At 46.7% G+C, this 24,948-nt stretch overlaps 7 protein-coding genes across 7 annotated transcripts; 4 read left to right on the forward strand and 3 right to left on the reverse strand.

The window, feature by feature from the left end:
• Window positions 1-44: 44 nt before the first annotated feature.
• On the forward strand, window positions 45-1,808 carry GL218_03807 (Cytosolic Fe-S cluster assembly factor NAR1; the record flags this gene model as incomplete). The annotated part of the gene is made up of 1 exon (XM_033580385.1): window positions 45-1,808. The coding sequence occupies one exon, from the start codon at window positions 45-47 to the stop codon at window positions 1,806-1,808; it is 1,764 nt and encodes a 587-aa protein (XP_033436257.1).
• A 45-nt stretch (window positions 1,809-1,853) lies between these two features.
• On the reverse strand, window positions 1,854-2,760 carry GL218_03808 (uncharacterized protein; the record flags this gene model as incomplete). The annotated part of the gene is made up of 2 exons (XM_033580386.1): window positions 1,854-2,523; window positions 2,579-2,760. 2 exons carry the CDS (start codon window positions 2,758-2,760, stop codon window positions 1,854-1,856), a joined length of 852 nt encoding a protein of 283 aa, XP_033436254.1.
• Window positions 2,761-3,593: 833 nt separating this feature from the next.
• Window positions 3,594-3,993, forward strand: GL218_03809 (uncharacterized protein; the record flags this gene model as incomplete). Its single annotated transcript, XM_033580387.1, has 2 exons — window positions 3,594-3,795; window positions 3,866-3,993. 2 exons carry the CDS (start codon window positions 3,594-3,596, stop codon window positions 3,991-3,993), a joined length of 330 nt encoding a protein of 109 aa, XP_033436253.1.
• A 1,678-nt stretch (window positions 3,994-5,671) lies between these two features.
• Window positions 5,672-6,520, forward strand: GL218_03810 (uncharacterized protein; the record flags this gene model as incomplete). The annotated part of the gene is made up of 1 exon (XM_033580388.1): window positions 5,672-6,520. One exon carries the CDS (start codon window positions 5,672-5,674, stop codon window positions 6,518-6,520), a length of 849 nt encoding a protein of 282 aa, XP_033437048.1.
• A 7,477-nt stretch (window positions 6,521-13,997) lies between these two features.
• On the forward strand, window positions 13,998-16,720 carry GL218_03811 (Serine/threonine-protein kinase SCH9; the record flags this gene model as incomplete). The annotated part of the gene is made up of 2 exons (XM_033580389.1): window positions 13,998-15,226; window positions 15,280-16,720. The coding sequence occupies 2 exons, from the start codon at window positions 13,998-14,000 to the stop codon at window positions 16,718-16,720; spliced, it is 2,670 nt and encodes an 889-aa protein (XP_033437049.1).
• Window positions 16,721-19,411: 2,691 nt separating this feature from the next.
• Window positions 19,412-20,237, reverse strand: GL218_03812 (putative atp synthase h chain protein; the record flags this gene model as incomplete). The annotated part of the gene is made up of 3 exons (XM_033580390.1): window positions 19,412-19,692; window positions 20,031-20,118; window positions 20,214-20,237. The coding sequence occupies 3 exons, from the start codon at window positions 20,235-20,237 to the stop codon at window positions 19,412-19,414; spliced, it is 393 nt and encodes a 130-aa protein (XP_033437046.1).
• A 589-nt stretch (window positions 20,238-20,826) lies between these two features.
• Window positions 20,827-22,379, reverse strand: GL218_03813 (uncharacterized protein; the record flags this gene model as incomplete). Its single annotated transcript, XM_033580391.1, has 4 exons — window positions 20,827-21,156; window positions 21,253-21,785; window positions 21,944-22,207; window positions 22,340-22,379. 4 exons carry the CDS (start codon window positions 22,377-22,379, stop codon window positions 20,827-20,829), a joined length of 1,167 nt encoding a protein of 388 aa, XP_033437047.1.
• Window positions 22,380-24,948: the final 2,569 nt, after the last annotated feature.

The raw sequence follows: 24,948 nt of genomic DNA on the forward strand, positions 1-24,948 counted from the left end.
CGGCTGCTCTCCTTTCCCCACGTTCTCCGACACAAGCATACACAATGTCGGCGATCCTCTCAGCCGATGACCTAAACGACTTCATCTCCCCGGGCGTAGCCTGCATCAAACCAGTCGAAACGCTCCCCGCCGCCCCCTCGCAACCCAACCCCAGCGACCTCGAGCACGAAGTCATCCTCGACGGCCAACAAAGCGCCGACGCGAACACAGCAGGCCCCGCTCAGATCTCGCTGACCGACTGTCTGGCCTGTTCCGGCTGTGTGACATCCGCCGAAGCCGTGCTCGTCAGCCTACAGAGCCACTCGGAACTACTGAGCGTCTTGGACGGCGCGCCGGGGTTACGGATAATACAACGCGATAACGGGTTCGGAGTTGAGGGCCTTGAGAACCCAGATAGCAAGCTCTTCGTAGCAAGCGTTTCGCCACAGACGCGCGCGAGCCTTGCAGCGGTCGCGGGACGAGACGTAAGCGAGCGAGATGTCGGGCGCATGATATCACAGTTATTAATAGGATCAGATGGGCTGCGCGCGGGCGGCAAGTGGAATAATGGGTTTACGTGGGTTGTCGACACAAATACAGCAAGAGAAGCATGTCTAGTCCTGGGCGCAGAGGAGGCGCTAAGCGACAAGGGCAAAGTTGCAAAACCCATTTTGACGTCAAGTTGTCCTGGATGGGTATGCTACGCCGAGAAGACACATCCACATGTCTTACCTTACATCTCGAAGGTGAAGTCACCTCAGGCGCTTATGGGCACGCTACTGAAGACAACGCTAAGTCGGACACTGGGGATCTCCCCCGACCGGATATGGCACCTAGCTGTCATGCCGTGCTTCGACAAGAAGCTAGAGGCAAGCCGTGAGGAGCTTACGGACGCTGTGTGGAATGGGAATGGGCAGCCAGGTAGGGGAGTAAGGGATGTAGATTGTGTCATCACGAGCAAAGAGATCTTGATGTTAACAGAATCGAGGAGTATTGACTTCTTCGGATTATCCAAATCCCCTGTTTCCGCCTTATTGCAAACTCCCTTTCCTGATCCCACACTGAGGCGCTTTCTCTTCCCTCCGCGGCCTCGAGCAGGCCAGGCGGACCCGCTAGCAGGGACCTCAGGTGGTAATCTCTATTACACACTAAAATACGTCTCCGCACGACACCCTGGGTCGAAAATCGAAACCGTACGCGGCCGGAACGCCGATGTTGTGGAGTATACAGTGAACTCGCCAACTGGGGAGCCGATATTCAAAGCTGCGAGATATTACGGCTTCCGGAATATCCAAAACTTAGTCAGGAGGTTGAAGCCGCCGAAACTATCGCGGATGCCGGGCGCGAAAGTTACCGGACCTCGGAGACCTGCGGGTAAGCCGGCTGGGCTGGAATATGCTTACGTTGAAGTCATGGCATGTCCCGGAGGCTGCACAAACGGCGGCGGTCAGATCAAGGTTGACGATCCGGTGGTCATTGAGAGGAGAGGCTTAAATACGAAGCCTGGACCTCAGGAACAGAAGCAGTGGTTGGCACAAGTTGATGAAGCATACTTCTCGGCTGAAGACTCCGACTCGGATCCGGAGGCCGAGGATGTGAACTCGGCCGTAGAAAATGGAAATCAGGCGCGAGGTGATATGGTCGACAGCATTTCTCCGTCGTACATTCGAGATACCCTGACGCATTGGGCGGGCATAACAGGCATAGATGTCGATAGATTGGTATACACGAGCTATCGCGAGGTGGTGAGCGACGTGGGCAAGGACAAAGCGGCGGGTAGCACGGAAAGGGTCGTCCAATTAGCTGGCAAGATCGGCGGCGGCTGGTAGCATCATTATTGTAGATCGGCATATAGAAGAACCCAAGTAATAATATCAACTGCCCTTGGCGCCACGCTTGGCAAAACCGAACCCTCCCCTTCCACTCCCGTCCGGGCCCCGTGGTGCACGGATGATTTGATCTTCCTCCCGCGGCGTAGAACGCCGGGACAATGGTGCTCCACCATCGCTGTTGTTGATGTTCCCTTTCCGCTCAAGTTGAACCCCAGGCTTAGGCGAGTAGTTTGGGTCGTAGAGCTCCCGTCCCCCGCCCGACTGGCTACTAGGTCGTTGGATGTTACTATCCCTGTCCCTATCCCTCTCTCCTCGGCTCTCATTATGCCGGTGTCCTCCACCACCCCCTCTACCACCTCTTCCCCTACCCCGCGGACCCCGCCCCTCGGCCGACCGCGGGGGCGTCACAGCGCCAGGCGTCGAGGTGCCCGACGACGGGTTCGAACTTCCTATGACAGTACTATTAGTGCCGAATATCTTAGCGCGAGCCTCGTCGTAGCGTCGCTGCTTCTCCTCGCGCTCCCGTTGCTGCTTGGCTAGGATCTCCTCAGGTGTGAGCTGCGGGGTCTTCTTGTTGTCTTCGTCGTCGTCGCCAGCATTGGGGTCTGAGACGGGCTTCCGGCTCAGGACCTTTACGGCGGGCTTAAAGCCTGTCGTGAGAGGCGGTTCTGAACGCGCGGCGAGGTAGTGGAATGTCTCGGGGGGCGCTTCGCTGCGAATGTGTGTTAGTCTATCTGAGAACGTAGGAAAGGGAAATAGAGACATACGCTGATTCCCAGAGCTTCTTATTGGACTCGGCATGTTGCGCTAGACGCTCGGCTTTGCTCAATTGCGGCTGCTGTTGCGGCTGAGACTTCGATTCTTCTTCGATAGTGATGGCCTTGTCTGCTTGAACCTCCCAGTCGTCGTCCTCCCAGGCATCTGGAACTTTAGTCGTCCTCTTTGCCATGGTAGCTAGGTGTATTGGAATGCGGGGCGCTCGAGCGAATTTAAGGCGTATATACTGATTGTATTAATCTAAGAATAATCAATTATCTCAGCTCCTCAGCTTCTATCCGTAATCACATATATAAGATTGTAATCATATTGGGTCTTTAAAAAGGAACAGCTCCAGCAATTGAGCGGGAGGGGAGATTTTTCGCTTTTCGCGAACGGAGTTATTAGGTTAGGAAGTACACATGTAGAGTTACCCCATAACCCATAGCCCCTTGCATTTGACGCGGAGCTTTCGAGCTTACCTAATTTGTGGCAGTCTGGCTAACCTGCTGCGTACATGTATGTACGTTTTGTGTTACAGTGCAGGGTAACCTGAGTTACAAAGAATGGAGCCAATCACAGTAGCTAATATAGAGTGGGGTCGGCTATTGCCGCCCTTAGCTCCAACTACAACTCTAGGTTACAGCTGTACCTAAACTGTGCTACTAACAACTAACAACTCACCAAGAAAACATCAGACAACATTGAAGACACACAGTCATTGGTAGCAAATATAATATAAGGTACACACTAGACAACTTGCTCAATATCATACGGCCTACCTTGTTTTCCCTTTCTTCCTTTTTACCCTGCCTTGTTTTACTTAAATTATCTGTCTATTCACGTTTCTTGGAATATCACAAGCTCAGCTATTTATATCAGCATAGGTTAAGTACCTCTTACCCAAATCCTAGTAAGTCAACTACTACGTTGGAAGACGATGGGATATCGTAACTAACTTTAGGCTGTAGTAACTGAGACTTATTTATTCTGTTACCTACAAGGGCTAAAAGATACTCAGAAGCCATGCAGAGCAACACTCCCAGCTCATCTCGTCCGCTCACCTCGCGGGTACCGGGCCAGCTTCACACGCCCACACACTCCTTTAGCGATGCTGCCTTCACCCCGGACTCTTCCGAAGTCAGAGTGGGTACCTGGAACGACAAGCGGTCCAGGGAGGATCTAGATCTTGCGCGAACTAGACTTGCCGACCAGAAGTTCAACATGAGTAAGTTTCTATGTCCTCCTTGGCTATGTTTAGAATTTGTCTACTAACCGTAGGGTATAACTTTTTACAGGAGATTTTGAAGATCCTCTCCTACCCCGTCAACATCCACAATCTCATTACTACCCAAAGGGTGTTACGGAAGAGACAGAGGCCAAATTACTTAAACTCATTGTCGAACTCACAGGCTCCTCTAGTTGAGTTTCATGAGTCTGGAGTACAGATTAGTAGCTAGTATCTAAGGATATCTACCCTGGAATTGTATACTATCCAGCACTAGAGAATATATTGTTTTCTACCTATCACCTTGTCTCTGCCCCTAAGACTCTTTCGTTTTAGACATGTTCGTCGATTAACAGACCGCCTCGGATAATATTCTAAACTATTGTCTCTTATTCCTATTGGGGATGCCACATAATAATGATAACAATATCTTGATTTAAGTTGCAAAGGGGTTCTGTTTCGAACCAGCTAAGCAAGTAATACAGAAACAAAGGATATAGACTTCGCAGCCAGTCGAGACGTACGACTACTTAATTCATATAATAAAAACTCCTTCGCTAGAAAGTGTACATATATTCTGACCAATATTGAAGCTCCTACAGTACTAGAATATGTTGGCCCTATTGTCAAATATATAAACACACTATTCTTTTTCTTATGTCGCTGGGTCTTCTCGGTATAAAGCAACCAACGTATCCTCTTCTATCTCTTAATCTCTCCTCTGTTATAGGATCCTACTACGATACGATACACGATACAAAAGGGGTGTATTCAAGATTGCCCACAAGTAGCAAAGAAATACAAGGTTATTGTCCGGGATGTCAATAAAATTTAAGAGGCATCTAGGTACCTAAATCTACTGAACAATTTCATGGTCTTTTCTTTGAACTTTGTTATATAGGACATAACCCACCAACAATGCCGTCTTGTTTTCTTGTCAAATATTATGTTACGATATTAAACGAAATTTGAAAATAAAGGGCTCGATACCCGGACCTGATACTAATTTTCAAAATTACCACCTGTGTACGTCTGTTAGGAATATCAATTTTTTAATTAGCATTGACCAGGTGTCTAAAGAGAATTTAGGGCAAGATACCTGCATACCTAAGGTTTTAATATTTTTTAGGAAGGTACCTTAAACCCTCAGTGCAGAGTTGATAAGTATCGTGATTATTTTACAGCTTACCCAGCCTTCTCTTACCGCCCAAGTTCAAGCAAAGTAAAGAAACTTTTACAACACAGGACTTAAAAATTTTACTTCTTCCTCTCAAGTTCTTTCTTTATTCAAACCCTTCGATCAGTTCAAGAAACTACAACTACAAGTACTCCTCCTAGAGAAAAGAAAGCTACTACAAGGTGAGTCAAGTACTTCGTCATATGTAATTTCAACATCCACCCCATTACATTCACCTGCACCCTTCAAAACTTTTGTCAGGTACACACTACAAAAAACTGTTATGGTTATTTAAAAACAACGTTACCAAAAAATCAAACACTTTATCCTCAATCATCGCGACAAAATTACACTCTGATATATTTTCACAACCCACCATATCACCTAACGTGTCTAGCAGTCAACTAACTATTTTAAGATGCCGCTATCTTCAGTAACCTCGTCGAAAGTGACCTCGTCAACAGGGAGCTTGTCGGTGGACGAGCCACAGTTATCACCAGAGATTCCGGCTTCACCATGGACTGACCGATGGCCAAACCACAACCTACAGAACTACTAGTAAGTAACATTGAAATTTCCTTTTCCCTATTTATTAATTTGTCTTAAGAGCCACTGGCTCCTAATCGAAAAGACCAATGAGTTTGTTCTTCGAGATACATTTACTCTTTGCAAACACATGCACTAACCTATTTTCAAAGCATGGACGCGCAGGCCAACGCTGTGCCTTTTCCTGTCTCTCCGGGTGGTCAGAAGTCCTCTGCTACTTCAGTCGAGCAGCAGCCGGTAGTTTCCCGGAAAACTGTTCCGATTGGTGATTTGCGAATCACTCCCCCTTACGATCCTAACCTCCCTCGGCAATGTACATATCCCAACTTCAACGAGCATCTAACAATCCTTCAACGACGGCAGTTTAAGCTGTTCGTTAAAAGTCTCAAGCAGCCTATCGCCATTGTCCTACCGACAAAGCGTAACTACTACGATAGCAGGCTGGTTATCACTAACCTCGACCAAGAGCGTGTCCTCGTCAATCTTGAAAAGCACCCACTAGCCCCCATTGATGAAGGAGACCAGGCAAGTTCTGGTGACGCGGAAGATCAGAGTACTGCTGCTGCCGGCGAAGAATCCTACCAAGGATCCAACGAGGGATCTGTCAGTCCCATTGACGATGACGATAATGATGATGACACCGAGGAACCTCCTACCCCTCCCCGTCGTTCCATTCGCATCAAGTTAATCTCTAAGACTAAAAAGGATGCCGTAGACGATGCTGGCTCTCGGGTTGCTATTCCCCAGGACCCCCTCCCGCATGGAACAACACTCGCCTCAAACACCGGTCCCCCCTCCGAGTCAGCCCCAGACACCCCATCAAGCCCGGCACGTCTGTCAAAGCGCGGCCGTGGACGTGGCCGTAGACGTGGTCGAGGTCGGGGTCGAGGTCGGGGTGGTGGTCAGAAGCGTAAGATGGACGACGACGCAGTGTATGAGTCGAAGGATGATGAGTCTAGTGAACAGGATGGTGTGCGCAAAAAGCGACATCGGACTGTATGAACGTTATCGGGATGACCTTTTCTTTCGGATAACTGATGTCAGAGAGGGGATATAAAGTTACGTTAAGACTATGCAACGAGATTTAGAAGCTCGTCGTTTGCGAATATGGTCTTGGAACTTGCGCGTTTGGTTTGTCTAGTACTACTCCGATATCGAGAGTAAGAGGTGGACATAGGATGAGATGACTTGAGGATTACGTCTGGGTCTAACTACTTGATTTGGACAGGGAGTCGATAGGCTCATGGCAATAGGAGGATCACGATATGGTTCTTCTGTTCTCCTAGCAGTATGGCAACAATAGGTCATGGCTGTTTACCATTAGGCGTCACACTCACTCTGAGGTGATGCGATATATATGGATATTAGTGCTATTTGCTGATAACGAGAGTTCTCTAAGGAAGAGACTGGCAACTCAAGTACATAGCTATATAGATGCTCTGGCATTTTCAATCAATGCGTGTTTATGTTTTCATGGTATTCTCTTTACTCTGGTGTCTGGGTTCAAGTAGTGATGCCGAGTAGGCTCATCTAGAAATACTCTTAAGATTACCTTCTAAATATGAAAAAGTTAGGGTTACTATAGCTCTAGTTCGGAGAAGAGAGGTAAAGCCATCATACTTTAGACATGCCTTCCATATCCCCTTAACGAAGATACGATTCCTACAGTAGAGTACTACCACGGGGTAGGATGAATATTGTTACCCTAGTTCTAGACCCTAGTTCTAGAGTCTTATACAGTTACACAATCTGTCGTAAGAGACGCGTATTATCATACTTCTAATAACTTAGTAAAAGGCTGACTGAGATACACTCCCTATTCTCAAGATGGCCGACTAACAAATGGGATATCTGGTGTCGTATGTCTGAAACTATTCGACTCAGCTTATCGATCATGAGCAACACACTCTGGTCAGCGCTATTGTTAGTGAAGTCTTGGGCTCAAGTGTTCTAGGTCTCAATATTCAGGTAACTAGGTGGTTAGGTTAAAGTTGCTATAATGTGACCAATATAGCTGGATTGTTGCATTGGCGCTACCCCTGGTGTGATAATATACATAGCTCTTCATCCCACTAATTTATATCCTCCATTCAATGCGTATGAGCTAGGCGCTGGGTGCTAGCCTTGCTATATTTATCGTATAACCGATTGCTACACGTGTTATCTAAGTATTTGGAGCAATTGCATTTCTGGAAGGGGATGCTACCCTCGATAAATCTGTGGAGTCGGTTGTGCGTACATGATACACGTTACCTACCTACTTCAGCAGGTAACTTTCAAGTCTCTTACGTGTTCAAGATAGAGTGTTAGGTAGTTGATGTGGATTAGGCCTGTCTAAGGAAGGATTACGTGTTCGACGGTATAGGAAATAGGGTTCTGGTTCTGATATAGCGTACATGTGAAGATGAGAGGCGGGCATGTCTGAGGTAATCTTCAAGGGGAAGGATATCGGGACATGGGTGGTGATCGCAAACTAGATAAGCTTGTAGACATAGACGTATTCGTGTATGGATGTGAATAAAATTCTAGACTTCTCATCTTGGTTTCATTCTCATCTTTACATATCCATCTATATACGCTCGGTAGATACCGTGGTAGGGGTATATTTATTATATCTCCAACTTGAACCTTACCTTGGGCGACAAGCTTTTGGCGGGGATGGTACTCGATACCCGATCTCCCCGTCTCTGCTCTAGAACTAGAAAACGGGACTGCGCCGTCCGTTGATCTTGGAGGTGGTCGGCTACCACATGGCGACAAGGGTCCCGTTTTCATCCTCTCCCTCTAGGTGAGCGTCTCCCTATTCTGCCTGATAATTTCCGAAAGGCTTAAACCGAGAAACTTAGGTAGCATCAAAGGGCGCTTACTGTTGCTAATTCATATCGGCGCCCTCTGGGGTGAGTAAGAAATTTTCTCATTTTCTTTCGCCCCCGGAGTGACGGAGGATATTTGCGAATGGAGCCGCGCGGGTTGGTGGCATCGATCCGTCGGCTCGGATTAGGATGGTGGGACTTACGGCGCGCTATGAGGTTAGCGAGATAATAGATCCCGGCTCAGGGTTTTTCATGTACTATGTAAGGTATACTACCAAGGTTATGTATGTAAGGTATAGCCCTAAGGCACGCGAGTATCGCGTGGCCCGAGAGCCTAAAAGGATGGATGGACGGGTTGAAGAAAAGGGAAATGTTGATAAATTCGGATATCCGTAAATGGGGTAGCCCAACGGCTTGGCATCCGAATTCTTGGATTTGCTAAGCTTCGACTACTTAATTATATCGTCACTTTTGTGTTGCTGGATACGGTAGAAAGGGGAGGTCTCACGATCTAGCCAGCTTGGCTGGGTTATGTGCAATACTACACAGTTACCCACGGGAGAGCACTATAGATTGCTACCCATCCGTAATGAAACCCCGGATATGGATAGAAAGCGGCGATGGTTCTGAGAAAAGAAATTTTTTTTTTTTAAATAAATTGAATCATGACTCGCAGGCTTACACCACCCCCCCGATCCCCATCCCGCATCTCTCGCATATAGTCCCACGATTACGATCAAGTGGCTTGCGCATGCGTGACAGCTCGGCTGCATCATCGGTACTAAAATGTCCTTTTGAGACACGGGCATATGTGAGCGCCATAGGCTAGGTACTTGGAATAGCACTTGACAAGGCCATGCTGGGTTGGTGACGATGCTTGGGGAAACACAACTTTGTCGTCCCGCTTTACGTTGCAGAGGCGCGCGGAAATACACACGCATGAATGCTTGCTGGTAACGAGCAGATTAGGTATGCCTATCACTGCAGCAGCCTCTTCGGTCAGTCAGCGTCGACATGATGCATCCCTTTCCCAACGGACCAACAGTTGACATAATCCCTAAAACATTATCATGCATGTTACGTCATTGTCTAGTTATATAGAAATGCATATAGAACTTTTAGTAAATAGTCTTGTCTTTAATTTAAGTCAAGTATTGCAATATTTGCGCTTATAGTTGACAACAATATTATTAACTAGTTAATATTCAAGACTTCTTGTTAGAGTGTTACACGTAACTACTATGTATGTAAACTATGTACTAACAGCAATGAGATATGCAGCTTACTTGCTGGATTGGCCACGGCCATTATTAGCAAGGGGCCAATCTACAAAAAGGAGATTAACGAAAAGAGATTAAGGCCCGGAGCTGTAACACGATGCTATTCCAAGCTTGAGAAGGATGCTAAATAATAAGCGTCTAGTTCAAGTTTAAGATAGCTCAGGATTAGGTTAGTGCGTTTAATTCTTATTCAGGCCATGTTCATTTTCATTGTGGTTGGCAATGCAAGCGTCCAGCGAGAGAAAAGGCTACACAGGGATTCATTAATGACAAACGCTGCGTTCCGCATTAGGGCTGGTGGTAGACGCCGCCGCCTTTTAAAAAGGAATCGCTGATATCCTATCAGACGTTCTCCACATCAAAGAGGTAGGTATGTAATAAGGATATGTAAATAGGAGGTAGTCTAAGTACCTACCTCTATGTGCCGCAGTAACGAGGTTAAAGGATTGCCGTGTGTACATATATACATGTATGTATGTATGTTATGGATTATATACGGATTACATCTCGGGCTTATATTACTTAATATATATAGAAATAGTCTCGACACCGCAACTTCGAGACTTCTAGAAGAACCAGCCACCTTAAAAAAATGTACAGGGCATAGCCGTGATCTTTCCGTCTTAGGTATCATCTTAGGTAATATAGGAAGCCGAATCAAGTCGATGAAGCCAATGATAGTAACAAATGATTATAGTAGGCTCTTCTGGGCTCTTACATACCTAGGTAGGTAGTATACATAATATTATTCGGGTCGGGTGTCATGTCATCGAATCGTCAATAAGGAGATCCTCCCGGATTCTACCGCCTTGACTTATTTTTGCTTGTTTTGCGCCTTGAGGGCGTTGCATATGTTGCATATGAAACCAGGTAAGAAACTTGATTTTAAGGATGCAACAGGCGTAATATGGTACCGGTGCTAGTTCTGATGCTGTATGATGATGCTATATGGTTTCGTACGTTTCGTACGAAGATATATAGATCAACAAGGTCTCAGATCTTGCCCGCTCCGGCGAATATTCGTTGACAAGGTCTTAGTAGAGATATTCTCCACCTTTTCCCACCTTTTCCTACCGTTTCTTATATTTTCGCCGCAATTGGCCTGCCTCCTTTCTTTAGTTAAATGGTATTTGGAATTGGGAATTGGAAGATAATTCATTCCCGATTGTTCGTGTGTCGTGTTTTCTGCAATTCGAATTCATCATACCTTTGTAATACTTTAATCCCCCCCTTTCCCACTCCGTTTCCCGCCAAAAGTCGGCGTTGACAGGTAATCTCATCGCGGCTAGTTTCAGAATTGCGACATAGATCTCGCTCGACTTAGCCGGCTAGCCAGACCTAGGTACGATCGCCTTCCCCATCAGGCATTCCGCTGGGTTAGGCACAAGGGACTGGTACGGTATCAAATCACGATAGCACAGTTCCCCCCATTCAGACCCTTCAGGGTAAGAAGAATCAAACGTCGGAGAAGGGAGAGAAAAAGAGAACTTCCTTCGAGGTCAAACTAGTACCCGAACCTCGCCGGCTTCTCCAAGAGGGTACACCGAATCACATCAGGAACTTGTGATAGTCGGCTGATTTCGGTACCGGTAGTATCGGTAGTGAAATTACTGGTAGATATTACTGGTATTTCTCGAGAGCTGAAATTTAAGCGACAACTACCTTAAGGGTAGGTAAGCCCATCGCTTGTATGGTACCTATGGTATATGGTACATATGGTGTATGCTGTCTGGCTATCTGCTGTCTGCTGTCTGCCCGTGTGTGGTTTATGGTATGTACAATTCAATAGAAAGTACGTGGACACACACGAAAAACAACACGAATGCCGGTGTACCTAACGTTGCCACGTACAGTACAGTACCGTAGATCTGGTCCTTGGACCCTGACGACAAAAACCACCTTTTATTCGAAAATGGTGAATTACCTCATCTCTCGTACCTTTCGCACCTATTGAATTCGTACACGAGAAAGGAACCCCGCCGTAAACGACCCTCTTAGAAATCGATAAAGAACATTTAAACAATTGTAAGTACCTATTTTTATGTATCTTATGTGTACGGATCCGTACTTTCCTTATCTAAACTGTATATTAGAGTACACTAGGGTACGCTAAGGTACGCACCTTATACTCGGCGTCTACCGTTCGCGCTGTGCCGGGCGTTGGCGGAGCCTAGCTAAAAATTGGTCAGCCACTAGGCGTTCCCGGGTCCTTTTTTAGCAGACTGTCCCGATTGAATTTTTAGTTCCCATTCTTGGTGATTAATGCTAGGTATGAAGACCCTTTCAACGGTCTAACGTATCCAGTGGGTTATCCAGCACAACCAGCATGTACTAACCTTCTAACGAATTGCCCCGCCATCAGGCCCATCAGGTCCATCAGGCTCAAATCAGAAGCCCGCCTTTTTCAGCAGCGAGACATCAATCAACCGCAACATCTCTCCTTCGCGACATCATTTTACCAGCTACCAAAACCATTGACGCCAGAAAAAAAAATACTTTCCCCTCACGCAAATCAACAACTCTTCTCCGTCTCTTTTCTCTCAACCCCCACGCTCGCGTCAAACCTCAAATCTCCAACCAAACGAAGTTCCCTCTGGTAATTGATTTTATTTTATATTCATCTCACCCATCAAATCGGTACTCAAAGAACCAATACATATTACCACTACCACTGCCGCACCCACCCGCCGTACAACTAAACTACAACTACTAACTACTGGTGGCTCGTAGTAAAGTTTTAGGGAAATCTGTTTGGATAGGAACCTGGCATTGAGTGAGAAGATCAAAACTACAAATTTGGTCCATCATCATGTCAGGTTCGGAGGGCGGATTCGACCTGCTTCGGCGGGCAACTCAGGCGATGATGTCAAAGTAAGTCAAAAAGAATTGGAAAAAAAAGGGTTCATATGTTATGTTGCGTCTATTCTCCTCAGATCACCAGATCACCAGGTCACCAACTCGGAACACGCCCCCCATTTCATTTATGCCCTCCTCCCCATTCCCTGTTTTTAGTCGCTGTCAATCAGATTCATTCATGGTTCCAAAAGAATATTGAATTAGCCCTTACCCATACCTCACAATACCTTAATACTTCACACCTCATACCTCATACCTCATACCTCGTGCTTCACATGCTTCACTTCACATGCTCCATACTTCATATTTCATATTTCCCGTCCGTTACAAGTTTGCACAATTTCCCCAATCTCGCCGTTATGCCAATTACGCAAGCCGCGACCTCTGGAACCTTTGGAATCACCTACAAGGTTCTCTTTTCCGTTTAGCCAGTATTTATCTTCGGATTACGGATCACTGCCCAAGGATATTCCAAAGTTGGCCGTACGACACCCCTGGTTCGAAAGTACCTAACTTTGACCGCAATGGGGCCGGGCTTGATGAATCGTCGCCGACGGCTGTACTCGTACTACAATGTATACTACGAAGTACTCTCCTCTCTCCTCTCTATCTACCTGTTACCTGTCTTGGTATTTCTCTGCTCTCTCAGGCCTTATACCCAAGCCGGCTATACGAGGTTACTCCAGATACACCAATCCGCATCACTTCAGCTTCGCAAGTGAGTATTCGGATGAGACGCTCAGCCAGTTGTGGTCCAAGTCGGTCTTCGGCCCTCTTCCCGAGAAGGTTACCAGATGTATACAACTCGACGCTTATTTTTAGATGAGACCTCCCTGGCTTATCTGCGTTGTACAGTCGTGGCTGGTCACCGATATTCGCAACGAACAGGTCCCCATATTGCTTTGGCCAGCTCCGTTCTGCGGCGAATCTGAGCGCGGGGTCTGGACGAGGCTTATAATTATTATCATATTGAGGCCTGACTCCTTACTCGCCAGTGCAATAAACCGCAGAGGAGCCCAATGTGTCTCTATGTCACTTATGTCACCCTCCTCCCCCCCTTCGTTCCCTGCTGGGCTATTCCCTCTCTTGCATCCACCCCACCTCGCGTCGATCCATCTCCAACCGCACCCCTTTTACCCCCACCTCAACTCCCCTTCAAGGTTACCACATGGCGAGTGTCATGGGTGGTCGCTTCGAAAGCAACATGGGGTTCGGTTCGATGAAATGGCTCGTGAAAATTTCGCTCTTTTTTACCACCTGCCCGCCCATCTTCCGCGTCGCTTGCAATCTCGCATCTATGGATATCTGGTTACGTTGCGGGATCATTGGACTTCCTCACCGCTGCCGTTATTGGATACTTCTTCCTTCGAGATGTCCTCTACCCAAGATACCTCCTTAAATCTCCTTTGACTCTAATAATGTTCATATCCTGTTAACCCCTCGTCCTTTTAACCCCTGCTTCGCTCTCGCCCTTTAGCTCGAAGAACATCTTGATTCATCGTCCTGAGAATTGGAGTGATAGTTATTAACATGCCAAGCAGGACGTCTACTACGGAGGAAGATGTGTCTGATCAAATTGGTTATGACACCCCACGCTCTGGCATCGCTACGCCTCAGCCTGACCTCCACGACAAACGACTACCGGGTATTATGAGTTACTTTGGCCAGGTTCGTTGTACCCCTCTGCCTTATTCCCTTGGCCGCTCGTCTTCCTCCCGAACACAAGAGACTGAGTCGACCTACCCTTCATGTCCCCAGGAAGAGAAGGATGCGCGCACCGTACCTCAACAACTGCCGAGCCCTGGGTCGGATTTGAGCAGCAAGGACCTCACGCCTGATATTTCACCTCTCCTTCCACATGAGAGGATCGAACCCCTGGCAAAAGTGCAGTCCTCGCAGCAATCAGCTTCCGATATTCATCCCTACCCTACGCCTCCTTGTTCACAAACACCGTCAGAAAGGGGAGGCAAGTTGTCTGATTCGAGTGGCGATTCCGACGCGGCCGCTAGCGGCTCATCGAATCGTTCTTCAATGAACAATAAGAGCGCCACAGATCTCTCGCAGCTGAAAGTTCGGAGGGCCACTTTGGCATCCCCCCTTACGAGTATTGTCACTACATCTAGTGTCCTCGCGAGTCACCTCTCTATCCCTAGCGACCGTACCTCTGCAACAACACCAAGCTCTCCCTCGGATACCCAACCCCCTGCAGGCGATGTTGGCAGTTTTTTCTCTAAGTCCGCTTCGATTGATCGACTCAAGAAGCTAACTGATGGATCGAAAAAGAGCGGTCCCTCGACGCCTACTAGAACGCTCTCGGCTACCCACTCGTCCCAACCCGAGGAGAGGTCACCCTCAAAGCTTAGTGGAGATGGCTCGGATGCAGGTGGCAGGCAGACACCGGTCTCCTCCGCGAGTGGTGGCGCCGCCGCGCCACCTCAGAGGGGCAAGCTTACTATCAAGATTCTGGAGGCAAGGGGCTTACGAAAGAGCCGCGACCCCTACGTCGTTGCCGTATTCCAAAGGAGCGAGCTGATCTCTCACGGACCGCGAACATTCGAGGACGAGGACGAGTCAGTACCTCAGCCGGTTGCGATGGGCGGTATTCCCATCCAGCGTCAAGGCAGCGACCCCGGTCGTGCGATGGCAATCCCCATGCGCAGTCGCCAGAGCAGTAATACTAGTATTTCGGATTACAATACTTTCCGCAATCGTCCGCGGCGATCGTTTACAAGTCCAAAGTGGGATGCCGAGGCATTATTGTAAGTATCGTAGATCGGTCGCGTCCCTTGGGCACATCGACTAACTTCAGTAGTGACGTTGTTGATAAAGACATGCTAGTGGATATCTCGATTTACGACCACAGTACACAGGGGGAAGAATTCTTAGGCCACGTTGACTTTCAAGCAGCTATTCCTGGAAAAGATGAACCTGTGCGAGGTTGGTTCCCGTTACGAGGAAATGCCGACACGAAACCCGATAAGACACCCACGGGCGAGATATTCGTTGAGGCCATCTACCAGAGAACAGAAAAGAGGCATTATGGTCCGGATGATTTCCAAATTTTACGATTGATTGGAAAAGGTACATTCGGCCAAGTTTATCAAGTGCGGAAGAAGGATACCGGCCGGATATATGCCATGAAGGTCTTGTCGAAGAAGGTCATTGTGCAGAAGAAAGAGGTGGCACATACAGTTGGGGAGCGGAATATCCTGGTCCGGACAGCCATGTCAGAGTCTCCATTCATCGTCGGTTTGAAGTTTTCCTTCCAAACCCAGAATGACCTCTTCCTTGTCACAGATTATATGTCTGGTGGCGAGCTCTTCTGGCATCTTCAAAAGGAGGGACGATTCGACGAGAAGCGAGCCAAATTTTACATTGCGGAGCTCATCCTCGCTATCCAACATCTTCATAACAACGACATCGTTTACCGCGACTTAAAGCCCGAGAATATTCTACTCGATGCGAATGGCCATATTGCCTTGTGCGACTTCGGTTTGTCCAAAGCAAACTTAACTCAAAACGACACCACCAACACATTTTGCGGAACTACCGAGTACCTGGCCCCGGAGGTTTTACTGGATGAAGCTGGATATACGAAAATGGTAGACTTTTGGTCCCTTGGCGTCCTCGTGTTCGAAATGTGCTGCGGATGGAGTCCCTTCTACGCTGAAGATACGCAGCAGATGTACAAGAACATCGCATTCGGCAAAGTACGATTTCCGCGAGACACACTTTCGCAGGAAGGCAGAAACTTTGTGAAGGGCTTACTTAACAGGAACCCGAAACATAGACTGGGTGCCATGGACGACGCAGAAGAATTGAAGCGTCATCCGTTCTTTGCCGATGTGGATTGGGATATCTTAGCCAAGAAACTCATAACCCCGCCTTTCAAGCCAAAGTTGAAGTCTGAGACGGATGTGTCTTACTTTGACCCGGAGTTCACAAATGCGCTGAACACGAATGGATCATTGAACGAACGTGCACAGCAGTTAGCCACGGGTTTTGCCACGTCAACTCCCCTTTCTCCGACCACACAGGCGAATTTCCAAGGCTTCACATTTGTCGACGAGAGCTCACTAGACGATCATATGAAGGGAAGGTACATTGACGAGGACATGGATGACGTAGATCGCCGAGATAACGACTGGGACGACCTTGACGACATCGATCTCCGAAAATCAAATAGGATGAGTGGAATCGTTAAGACGGGCAATAACGATGAACCGTTTGGTGAATCCCACTTCGATATATGACACGGATTTTTCTTTCTGCTTTTCTTTTTCTTAACTGGATTCCTACGACACGAGGATGACCTCATCCGCTCGTTCTTGGCATCTAGAGTGGATTCGTCCATTACTCTTAAAATTCTCTCCATGGCATCATGCATAGGGCGGCATTCTGCATGAGGCGGCGGTTGGCAGAGGTTACTTAGTCACTACGGAGTGGTAGGGCGTTTGGCATTTGCAAATAGTCTGGAATCATGGCACATACGTACACGAAATCGCGGGATAGTTTCGGAAATACCTAACCAAAATCACCTATTCAGGTCATGAGGGACCAGTACAGATCGCTATGATCCTACTCCTTTGTCACTTCAGTTTGGAATTTTTGCAGGCTTGGATGCCGGCTATAGGGTTGATAGTGATGCCTTTGTTATTGTTGAGAAACTGGGCATCTAGGCCAAGTACTCATTACAATCTCAAAACGCAGAAGGAATTGGTAGTTCTTGCTTGGTTGCTTGGTATGACAGGTGGCTACTAGTATGCTAACAATGCTTTTGCCGAAGCGAGCGAGCTGTGTGGGCGTTTGATTTAAGCTGAGTTCTTGCTGTTTGCTGCCCCTTTGTGGGTTCTAATGATGAGCCTGAGAGGCATGTAAGCAGGGCTGGAATGCAAATAACGCACACGAGTACATAGCGTACTAATTTGAAAGGCTTACTCCCAATGAGGAGCAAGAGACCAAAAGTCAATTAAAACTACCTAGGTTGCTTATGATAATTAATTCAAGTCGCAACGTGATTTCGCCCGTTATTCTTAGTCAAAGTGAAGATCATACGTCGTAATGCTGAGGGAATGCTCATCTCATCGGAGCCTACCCCAGCCGTTACATTCGGATACATGTAAGATTATAAACTGTGTAACTGACTCTATGTAGGACGAGTCTGACAAGTCTATGTTGAATCCCCATGTCTTCCCCCTTTTTTCTCTATGCAGTCATGATTCATTTCCCCCTCTTTCCACCGAGACAAGATATTAACCTAGGTATGTAACTAGGTAGGATCACATTAAAGATGAGCTTTTACTAGAAATATGCAAGCCAAGTTTTGCATAGGGAAGAAATTTCCCTTGTCCAAGGAAACACAAAGCGGGTGGTACGACTTTTGATAAAGGGGGGAGGGGTTGTAGTATATATGTACCTAATATAAGCTGATTATTGATGTCTACCTAGGTACCTACCCATACCCTCTCTTCTTCGCGGATCTAATCGTACCCTGTTGATATGCGACGAGGTTTTGCAGAACTCGTCATGATGAAGTAAGAGGGATTAACGTTGAGAACGACGGGGGGGGAGTAGGAGGAGGAGGAGGGGGAAACGTCGAATAGGAGAGGAGGGCATATAAACACGGGCAACGCTAGAAAATGTCACGTACGACCATAGGATTCGGAAAATTCGGGATCCCGTCCGCTCTCCCCCTTAGACAAGCCGGATACCGCCAGATTAGTAGTTGGGTCGGTGACGACCAGCGAATCCCTGGTGTTGTACGTTTTTATTTTTTATTATTTTGGTTTTGTATTGGCTTTGCTTCTCTTCCTTTTTGCCTCCCTCGTCTGTCATGGAGGCGGCTAGGTATTCGGGCTACCGTCCGGGGTTGTATAGGGTTGCTAGCTTCACCGTTGGCTCGTCGATCAAAGGAGATCCCGGGTTTGGCGGTGTTACCTATGTGCTGGATGATCAACGGTGTGAGGATACCATGGGCATGTGAATACCCTCACATAGACCGTTCAAGGTTGCAGACTATTCTACTTAGCCGGGACGCTTGTAGATAAAATAATATTGGTTGAGCGAGTATTCCTCCCAAGTATTTTTGTCCTGCTATCCTTAAGTATCTCAGATATGGTGGTCGATAAATCACTGAGCCTCTACTTGATCTTGTTCTAACTAGACCGGGCAAGCAGGTGAAATGCGTACCTACGTATATAGCTATAACCTACAATCAAGGGATTTTCAAGTGCTCTATCCGCTCGCACAACACCTAGTTACATATCTTCTTAGGGGTGAACGGGGAATAGTCTGGGTAGACATCAAGGAGACAGGAGTGTGTGTAAAACATGTCAATTTGTGATAAACCTATACTATAATTTTATTCTATAAATTCAATGCTGGGGAATATTCATGAACTATCAAGATATTCCCGGATAACTGACGAAGACTAGACGTAAGACACGGACGAGATGACGCTCGTTGAATTAAGAGTTTGTAAAAACCGTCTCTAGTAAGACTTAAAAGCGAGCCATATATTTAACATAAAGTACGAGACACGCATACATAGGGGTATATGAATACCATGTAACCTAGGGACGGTAGAGACGATAGTAACCCATTTACTTTACAAGTCGAAGTAGACTCGACTCTACACAGCAATCATTACAATTGGAGCGTAACTATACAATTTTACTGCGAAAGGATAGCGTAATAAGTGTAAGTTCTTCAATAACGAAGGATCTATTTGTGATTTGGCACCAGCGATCCTAGGAATAAATGTACATGGACGTTAGGGATCTGTCTTCTCTACCACCTCTGACGACTTAACATAACACTGGAGTATGTGTATATGCCTCGCTTGCTTTCTCTATTTCCCTCTCTCTCTCATCCTCCCGGTATAGCTTTTTCCTCTCGGCTCAGCCTCTCCTCTCGCGTAGGTAATTAAGTCTCTTGGTACGAATTTAATGGTGAGCAGCAGCGCCCTCCTCTTCTTCCTCATCGACAAGCCAGTCCTCGACGACGGCGGGTGTCGACGAGTTGGCAGCGGCGCCCTCGTTGCCTTCGACCTCGACGGCCATGCTCTCGTACTCCTTCAGACTGCTGGCTAGGTCGGCCTCCTCGGGCGACTTGGGGGTCTTGGGTACTGTGAAGGTCTGGACTTGGCCGACCGAGTCAGAGTCCTTGACGGGGGGTGCCTTGTAGGCCTTGAGTTCCTTGAGGTAGAGCTCTTGTACGAAGTCGGCTGCGGGTTCATGTTAGTATAGGATCTTGCCAAAGTACCTAGATATGTAGAATATTCGAGAATTGGTATGTGGCATGTATTCCGAGTTGCGAAAAAGAAGAATTGGATAGATGTACGAGATATCCTTTAGCTCTACGCTACTCAGATATATCGCAACCGTATGTCGAGTCGAGTTGGTGAGGGTACGAGCTGTTGAACCGGATAATAATAATATCTCATCCCGCCGTACATCTCCAACTCTTACCATTCCGGTCCCGGTCATATACCCCAGCATAGCGCACTTCTCAATTGTCTCTACTATCCACTTGGTATACGATAAATAAACATTCGAGTCTTACCTCGTCGCGAAACGGTAGGAGCGATAAATCCTCTGACGGCGTTTACCCTCGCCACACGGGTGATAGCCGAAGTGGCCGACCGAACAGTCTGAGCGTTAAAAAAAAGATCAAGTTAGCGAATAGTTCCTTAATGACGATATTATACCGAATATTAAAAATAGAATATATAAAATAGGTACTTACCGAAACCCTTAATTGCACGAGCATGATGTCCGTCTGTTATGGGGATTGCCTCAATTGACGGTATATGAGTGGTGGTGGTGATGGTGGTAGTGGTATGATAGTGGTGCAGGACGGGAAGACGGAGGATCGTGGAGAGAGTTGCGATTGAGGTTTTTCCTTCGCCGCTGCATTTCGTCCTTCAATTCTTAGCGCCGAAGTGGCTAAAGGTGGAGTATCAGAGCTTCCGATTGGTCAATCACGTGATTACTCTACCTACTACGACTTACATAAATGGGCTTACATAAACGGATTTACATAATAACAGTCTTCAACTCAAGGATCTCAAATATAAAATATACTATGTACTTTTAATTATTTCTCTATTATATCGATAATCACTTTAGGTACCTATATAGTATTATGCCAAAGTGTCGTTAACAAATATCATTAAATTTTATGAATTCGGTCTAACAAGTCCTTTCCGTTTTTATAGAACACTGGTCGCTATTATAGTGTCTGCTCTTTTACACATATACCACATCTAAACTAAACTCATAAAACCCATCCCGTATCAAAGCGCTATAATGAAATACTCAAGTAGGTGTGTAAATACTCCTGACTAATCAGATACAAATCAGGAATTCTTCTGCTCATAACCTCCGGTTCGGCGGCGGCGCCACTCGCCAAACAAAATAGTACCGATGTATATAACGGATATAAGGATAGCGAAGACAGTATATACCACTACGAAGGCTCTGGAAGCACCTGCAAGCTTCAGACCGAGCCCGCCGTTTACTATGCCTGTAATTATTAGGGCGCGGCCGTACCAGATATGAGCGTGCGACACGAGACCTCGATGTTGGTGTCTCATGAAGTGTTTATGATGGAACCAGCCCAGAATCGGTTGAAACCCCAATAGGCCAACCACGACCGTGCCGAGGATCGTATGTGTCGAATTGAAATCCTATTAAGAAAATTAGCTGTGGTAAAGTTTTGTTCTTTCACTCTGCTGGGTTATCTATGTAGGGCAATGCACGTATCACATATCGACAGGACTTACAAGTTGAATGCGCTGCAAGGCGACGATACCCAGCCCGAAGCCACCCCACATTATTATGAAGGCAAAGAGCTGCCACACGGCGTGAATTACCCACTTGCCGAATAAGGGCATGAGCGCCGAACCCAACGGATATAGGACGATCATGACGACGGTCATGATGATGCCGTGGCACAAGATTAACATGCGTGGGTCGGCGAAGCTGCCGCGGTCCACGCCACGGTTGTTGTTGTCGAACTGCCTTACGCCCACGAACGGGTTCGCATCGTCAGTCACGGTGGCTACCGTCAGGTCGAACGTCCACTCGTCGTGCGCGTCGTGGTACCGGATCTGGGCGTCCGGGTCTGCGCTGTTGATAGCGTCGCCTACCTTCCATGCCGCAATCCAGGGCGCCGCGTTGTCGTCTAGGCTCATGAAGCCCCCCGGCCATGTACCGCAGTTACCGCATCGGACGTTGGCGACCATCGTCTGCTCGTTATTGAGGAGGCCGCTTCCGTCGAGAAGCTCTAACTGTACGATTGAGTTGTACCGTGGCACTGTGATTGATAGGTGTTAGTAATCGCTATTTCGTCAAAGGAGTAGGTATATCCCGAGTGATAGATTTTGGCTAACTGGTTAATGTATTCTGACTGAGTCCCACGATGGACTAAAAAGGAGTGGATGAGGATAGAATATAAGGCTCGATTTTACGTACTGCTATGTCCAGTTCCAGTACGTGCTGACACCGTCACGTTACCGTTACCGTCTTGATACATGACAAAGATGCTCGAATCTTTCATGGCATCTCCTGTACCGAAGGCCACCCACGAGTATGATATCGGCGCTCGTAGCTGTAGGTATATATTGCCTCCATCTCTGGCGGCGGATACCTCTGGTACCGCGACTTGGTAGCATACCTCCGCGATTGGGCAGTATTGCACCGGCACGGAGGAAGCGAGGACGGTGTATATGAACGCATCTAGGAAAGGTGAAATATGTTAATGAATATATCGTTTCTAGTACGCTATCGCTATAATTATAGAATCCCCCCCAGTGTACGACTATTAAAGAAGAACGTGAATGTTGCTATTGCTGGTGGGCATTGACTTACACAACGCCGCAATGGTAAAAAACGATATTCGCGCCATCATAGAAGCTATCCTCTAGGTATTCTTTGTCGTATAATCGGTATCAGACCTATTAAAAGATTTAGCCTTGCGGTAGATTCGCGGTTTTGCGATATGATAGCTCGAGGAATAGAGGTGTGTAAATGCACGGATTTCAACGCTCACCTTTTAGTATTATGTCTCGATTCGTTTCCGAGGTCTGAGTTCGACTGATATATCCGGAGAAGCCCCCCCCTCTTACGTTCTCGCTTTTAAGCTCCTTCAAACATCTAAATGATGTAACCCGCTTGCGCGCTGGCTATGCGGCCCTCGGCCTCGAGTCCTTATCGTATTTTAACGTTTTGAGGGTGTGCTTTACCGAAGTTAAATTCTCCGGGTCCTCGAGACTGAGATATATTGGAAATTTATGATATATACTTCTTATAGTTATATGCGAACAGAAAAGAGGTACGTAGTAAAATATGAAGATAGACCTTCCATGGGAGAATATATATTCAAGTAGATAACCCTTGGCTTTCTTAGTATATGTGAATGAACTAAGAAGGGAGATCTTACAGACATCAAGATGTAAGTCATTTCATAGTACTATACCTTGCTTGCTATGTACATTGATGCCGTACATGGATCTTAAGTCTATTTCCCAATTTCATATATACCTAAATACCTAACCTTACTGTATCATTAGGTAGATACGTACATATATGCGCATCATACTTGGCGTCTTGGTATATTCACGCTCTAGACGGCGTGAGACTTTCTGTCGTCCGCTAATATCGTCCTGGGCTAAGAGATCAAAGCCTCTATGCCTACGTATGCTATCTGAGAGCCCCAATGATCTCGTTTCGTCCTAGACAGAAACGGTAGGTAAGTGGACAGGCTATGCATACATTCATGCTAGGACCGACGATCTATTTTGTCACGTTGTAGATCATAGGTTAAACCCCTGTCGGCCCCCGATGAAGCTGTCATGTTTTGAGATTCGAACTTGGGGGGCAGGAGGAGGGGGGATAATTGGCGTCGCTGACGACAACGTTCTTAACCCCGGAATCTGGAAGACCCGATGCTTAGTGACTTGTTTCGGAGGCAGTGCAACTTGGCGGATTCGGTGTTATATGTAAGTTCCGCTTAAGTGCCCTTAGGTACGGTAGGGTTTCCGGCAGATGGGGAACCGGACGCAACCCCAACATCGCCGTTATTAGAATCGCGGACGTGATGATTCGTCAATCTGTTTGGGACGGCATCGAATCACGCGGCGGGGTGGGGGAGGAAGAGGTTTCAGGGGTGCTCGGCTCTGGCGATCATAAGCAGCTTGATTTATACTTGATTTACACTTGGCTTTATATTTGGCTGGCGAAACTTACTATAAATTTTATTTTCGTCAACGATGTGCAGCGTTTAGTAATGAGCTTAACTGAAATATCTAGAGGTGATGATCTATTTGTAGATATTATTTCTACCTTGACTTGAGAACGAAAACTGCTATATTAAGGATTTATATTTTCGTCATTTGGTCACAATCACGAATTATCTTCAAGCTGTTTAGATCCAGTATGGTTTTCTCATATGATAAGATCACATACCTAGGTTAATTCAAGTTAATTCATGCCAGAGCGGGGAAATAGGTCGAATCAGAACCCTCCGGGCATATGTATCGTCAAACTATAGGTAAACTAAATAATGCCTAGTCCAAGCGATGATTATTTTAGATGATATGAGATAAGACTTTACATACCAACATAACTTCGCGTAAGAGGAAAATATCTCCCACGTGTTAAATAAGACGCAGTATATAATCGTCTATCACTGGATAGTAGTGTCACCATTCTCGACCAACAACGAGGATCAAGCATCTATGCAAACAAGGTAAACGAATAGACAGCAAAACTCTATCTATCCGAGACGCTCCCGTAGTATTCCCATCTATAGCCCACAGCCCCTGGCCCCTAGCCATGGACGCGGTACCATATTGACTGCATGCAACCCCACGAGCTAAGACCCAGGGGATTCCTAGTTCATATAAGATAACCTATTCTACCAAGTTAACTAATGACTTGGAAGCGACCGCGTCAGCAACTACGGATATAACTATTGGATAGGATGTGCTTATGAATAGACGAACAACATTGAGACACGTTGGTTTCGAGTACCGCAGTCGGCTAAGTCGGCTAGGTACCTAGGTAGGGTTCATCTATGGATCTTAAAGCTAATCTATTAACATACAAGGTATAAGGTATAAGGTGTATATTGTTTATTTACTTTCTATGAGGCTTACGACGGTATATAGAAGCTTGACCAGATGGATGGAGTATGTACTTTTCAAGTTCGTGTATTGTAATCAATTTCTATCTACCTTTCTGCACAATACTCACCTTCACCTGGACCACGGTAGTAAAAAAGTTATTTATTAACATGACCAAGGCTACTATAGATGCAAACCGACTCGCTTAACCTTTGATATCATCTATTTGGGCGACGTGAAGGCGGCTTGATTCGCAACATACTATAGCGGTGTAATATTCGGGGCTATGCGCTTGTGTGTCTTTTGAATAAGTTGGACGTTTTCGGTCACTATCCTAGACCAAACGGTGTTAGT

The sequence above is a fragment of the Daldinia childiae genome (genome assembly GCF_008694065.1).
Source record: "Daldinia childiae strain JS-1345 chromosome Unknown Scaffold3, whole genome shotgun sequence".
NCBI lineage: Eukaryota > Fungi > Ascomycota > Sordariomycetes > Xylariales > Hypoxylaceae > Daldinia > Daldinia childiae.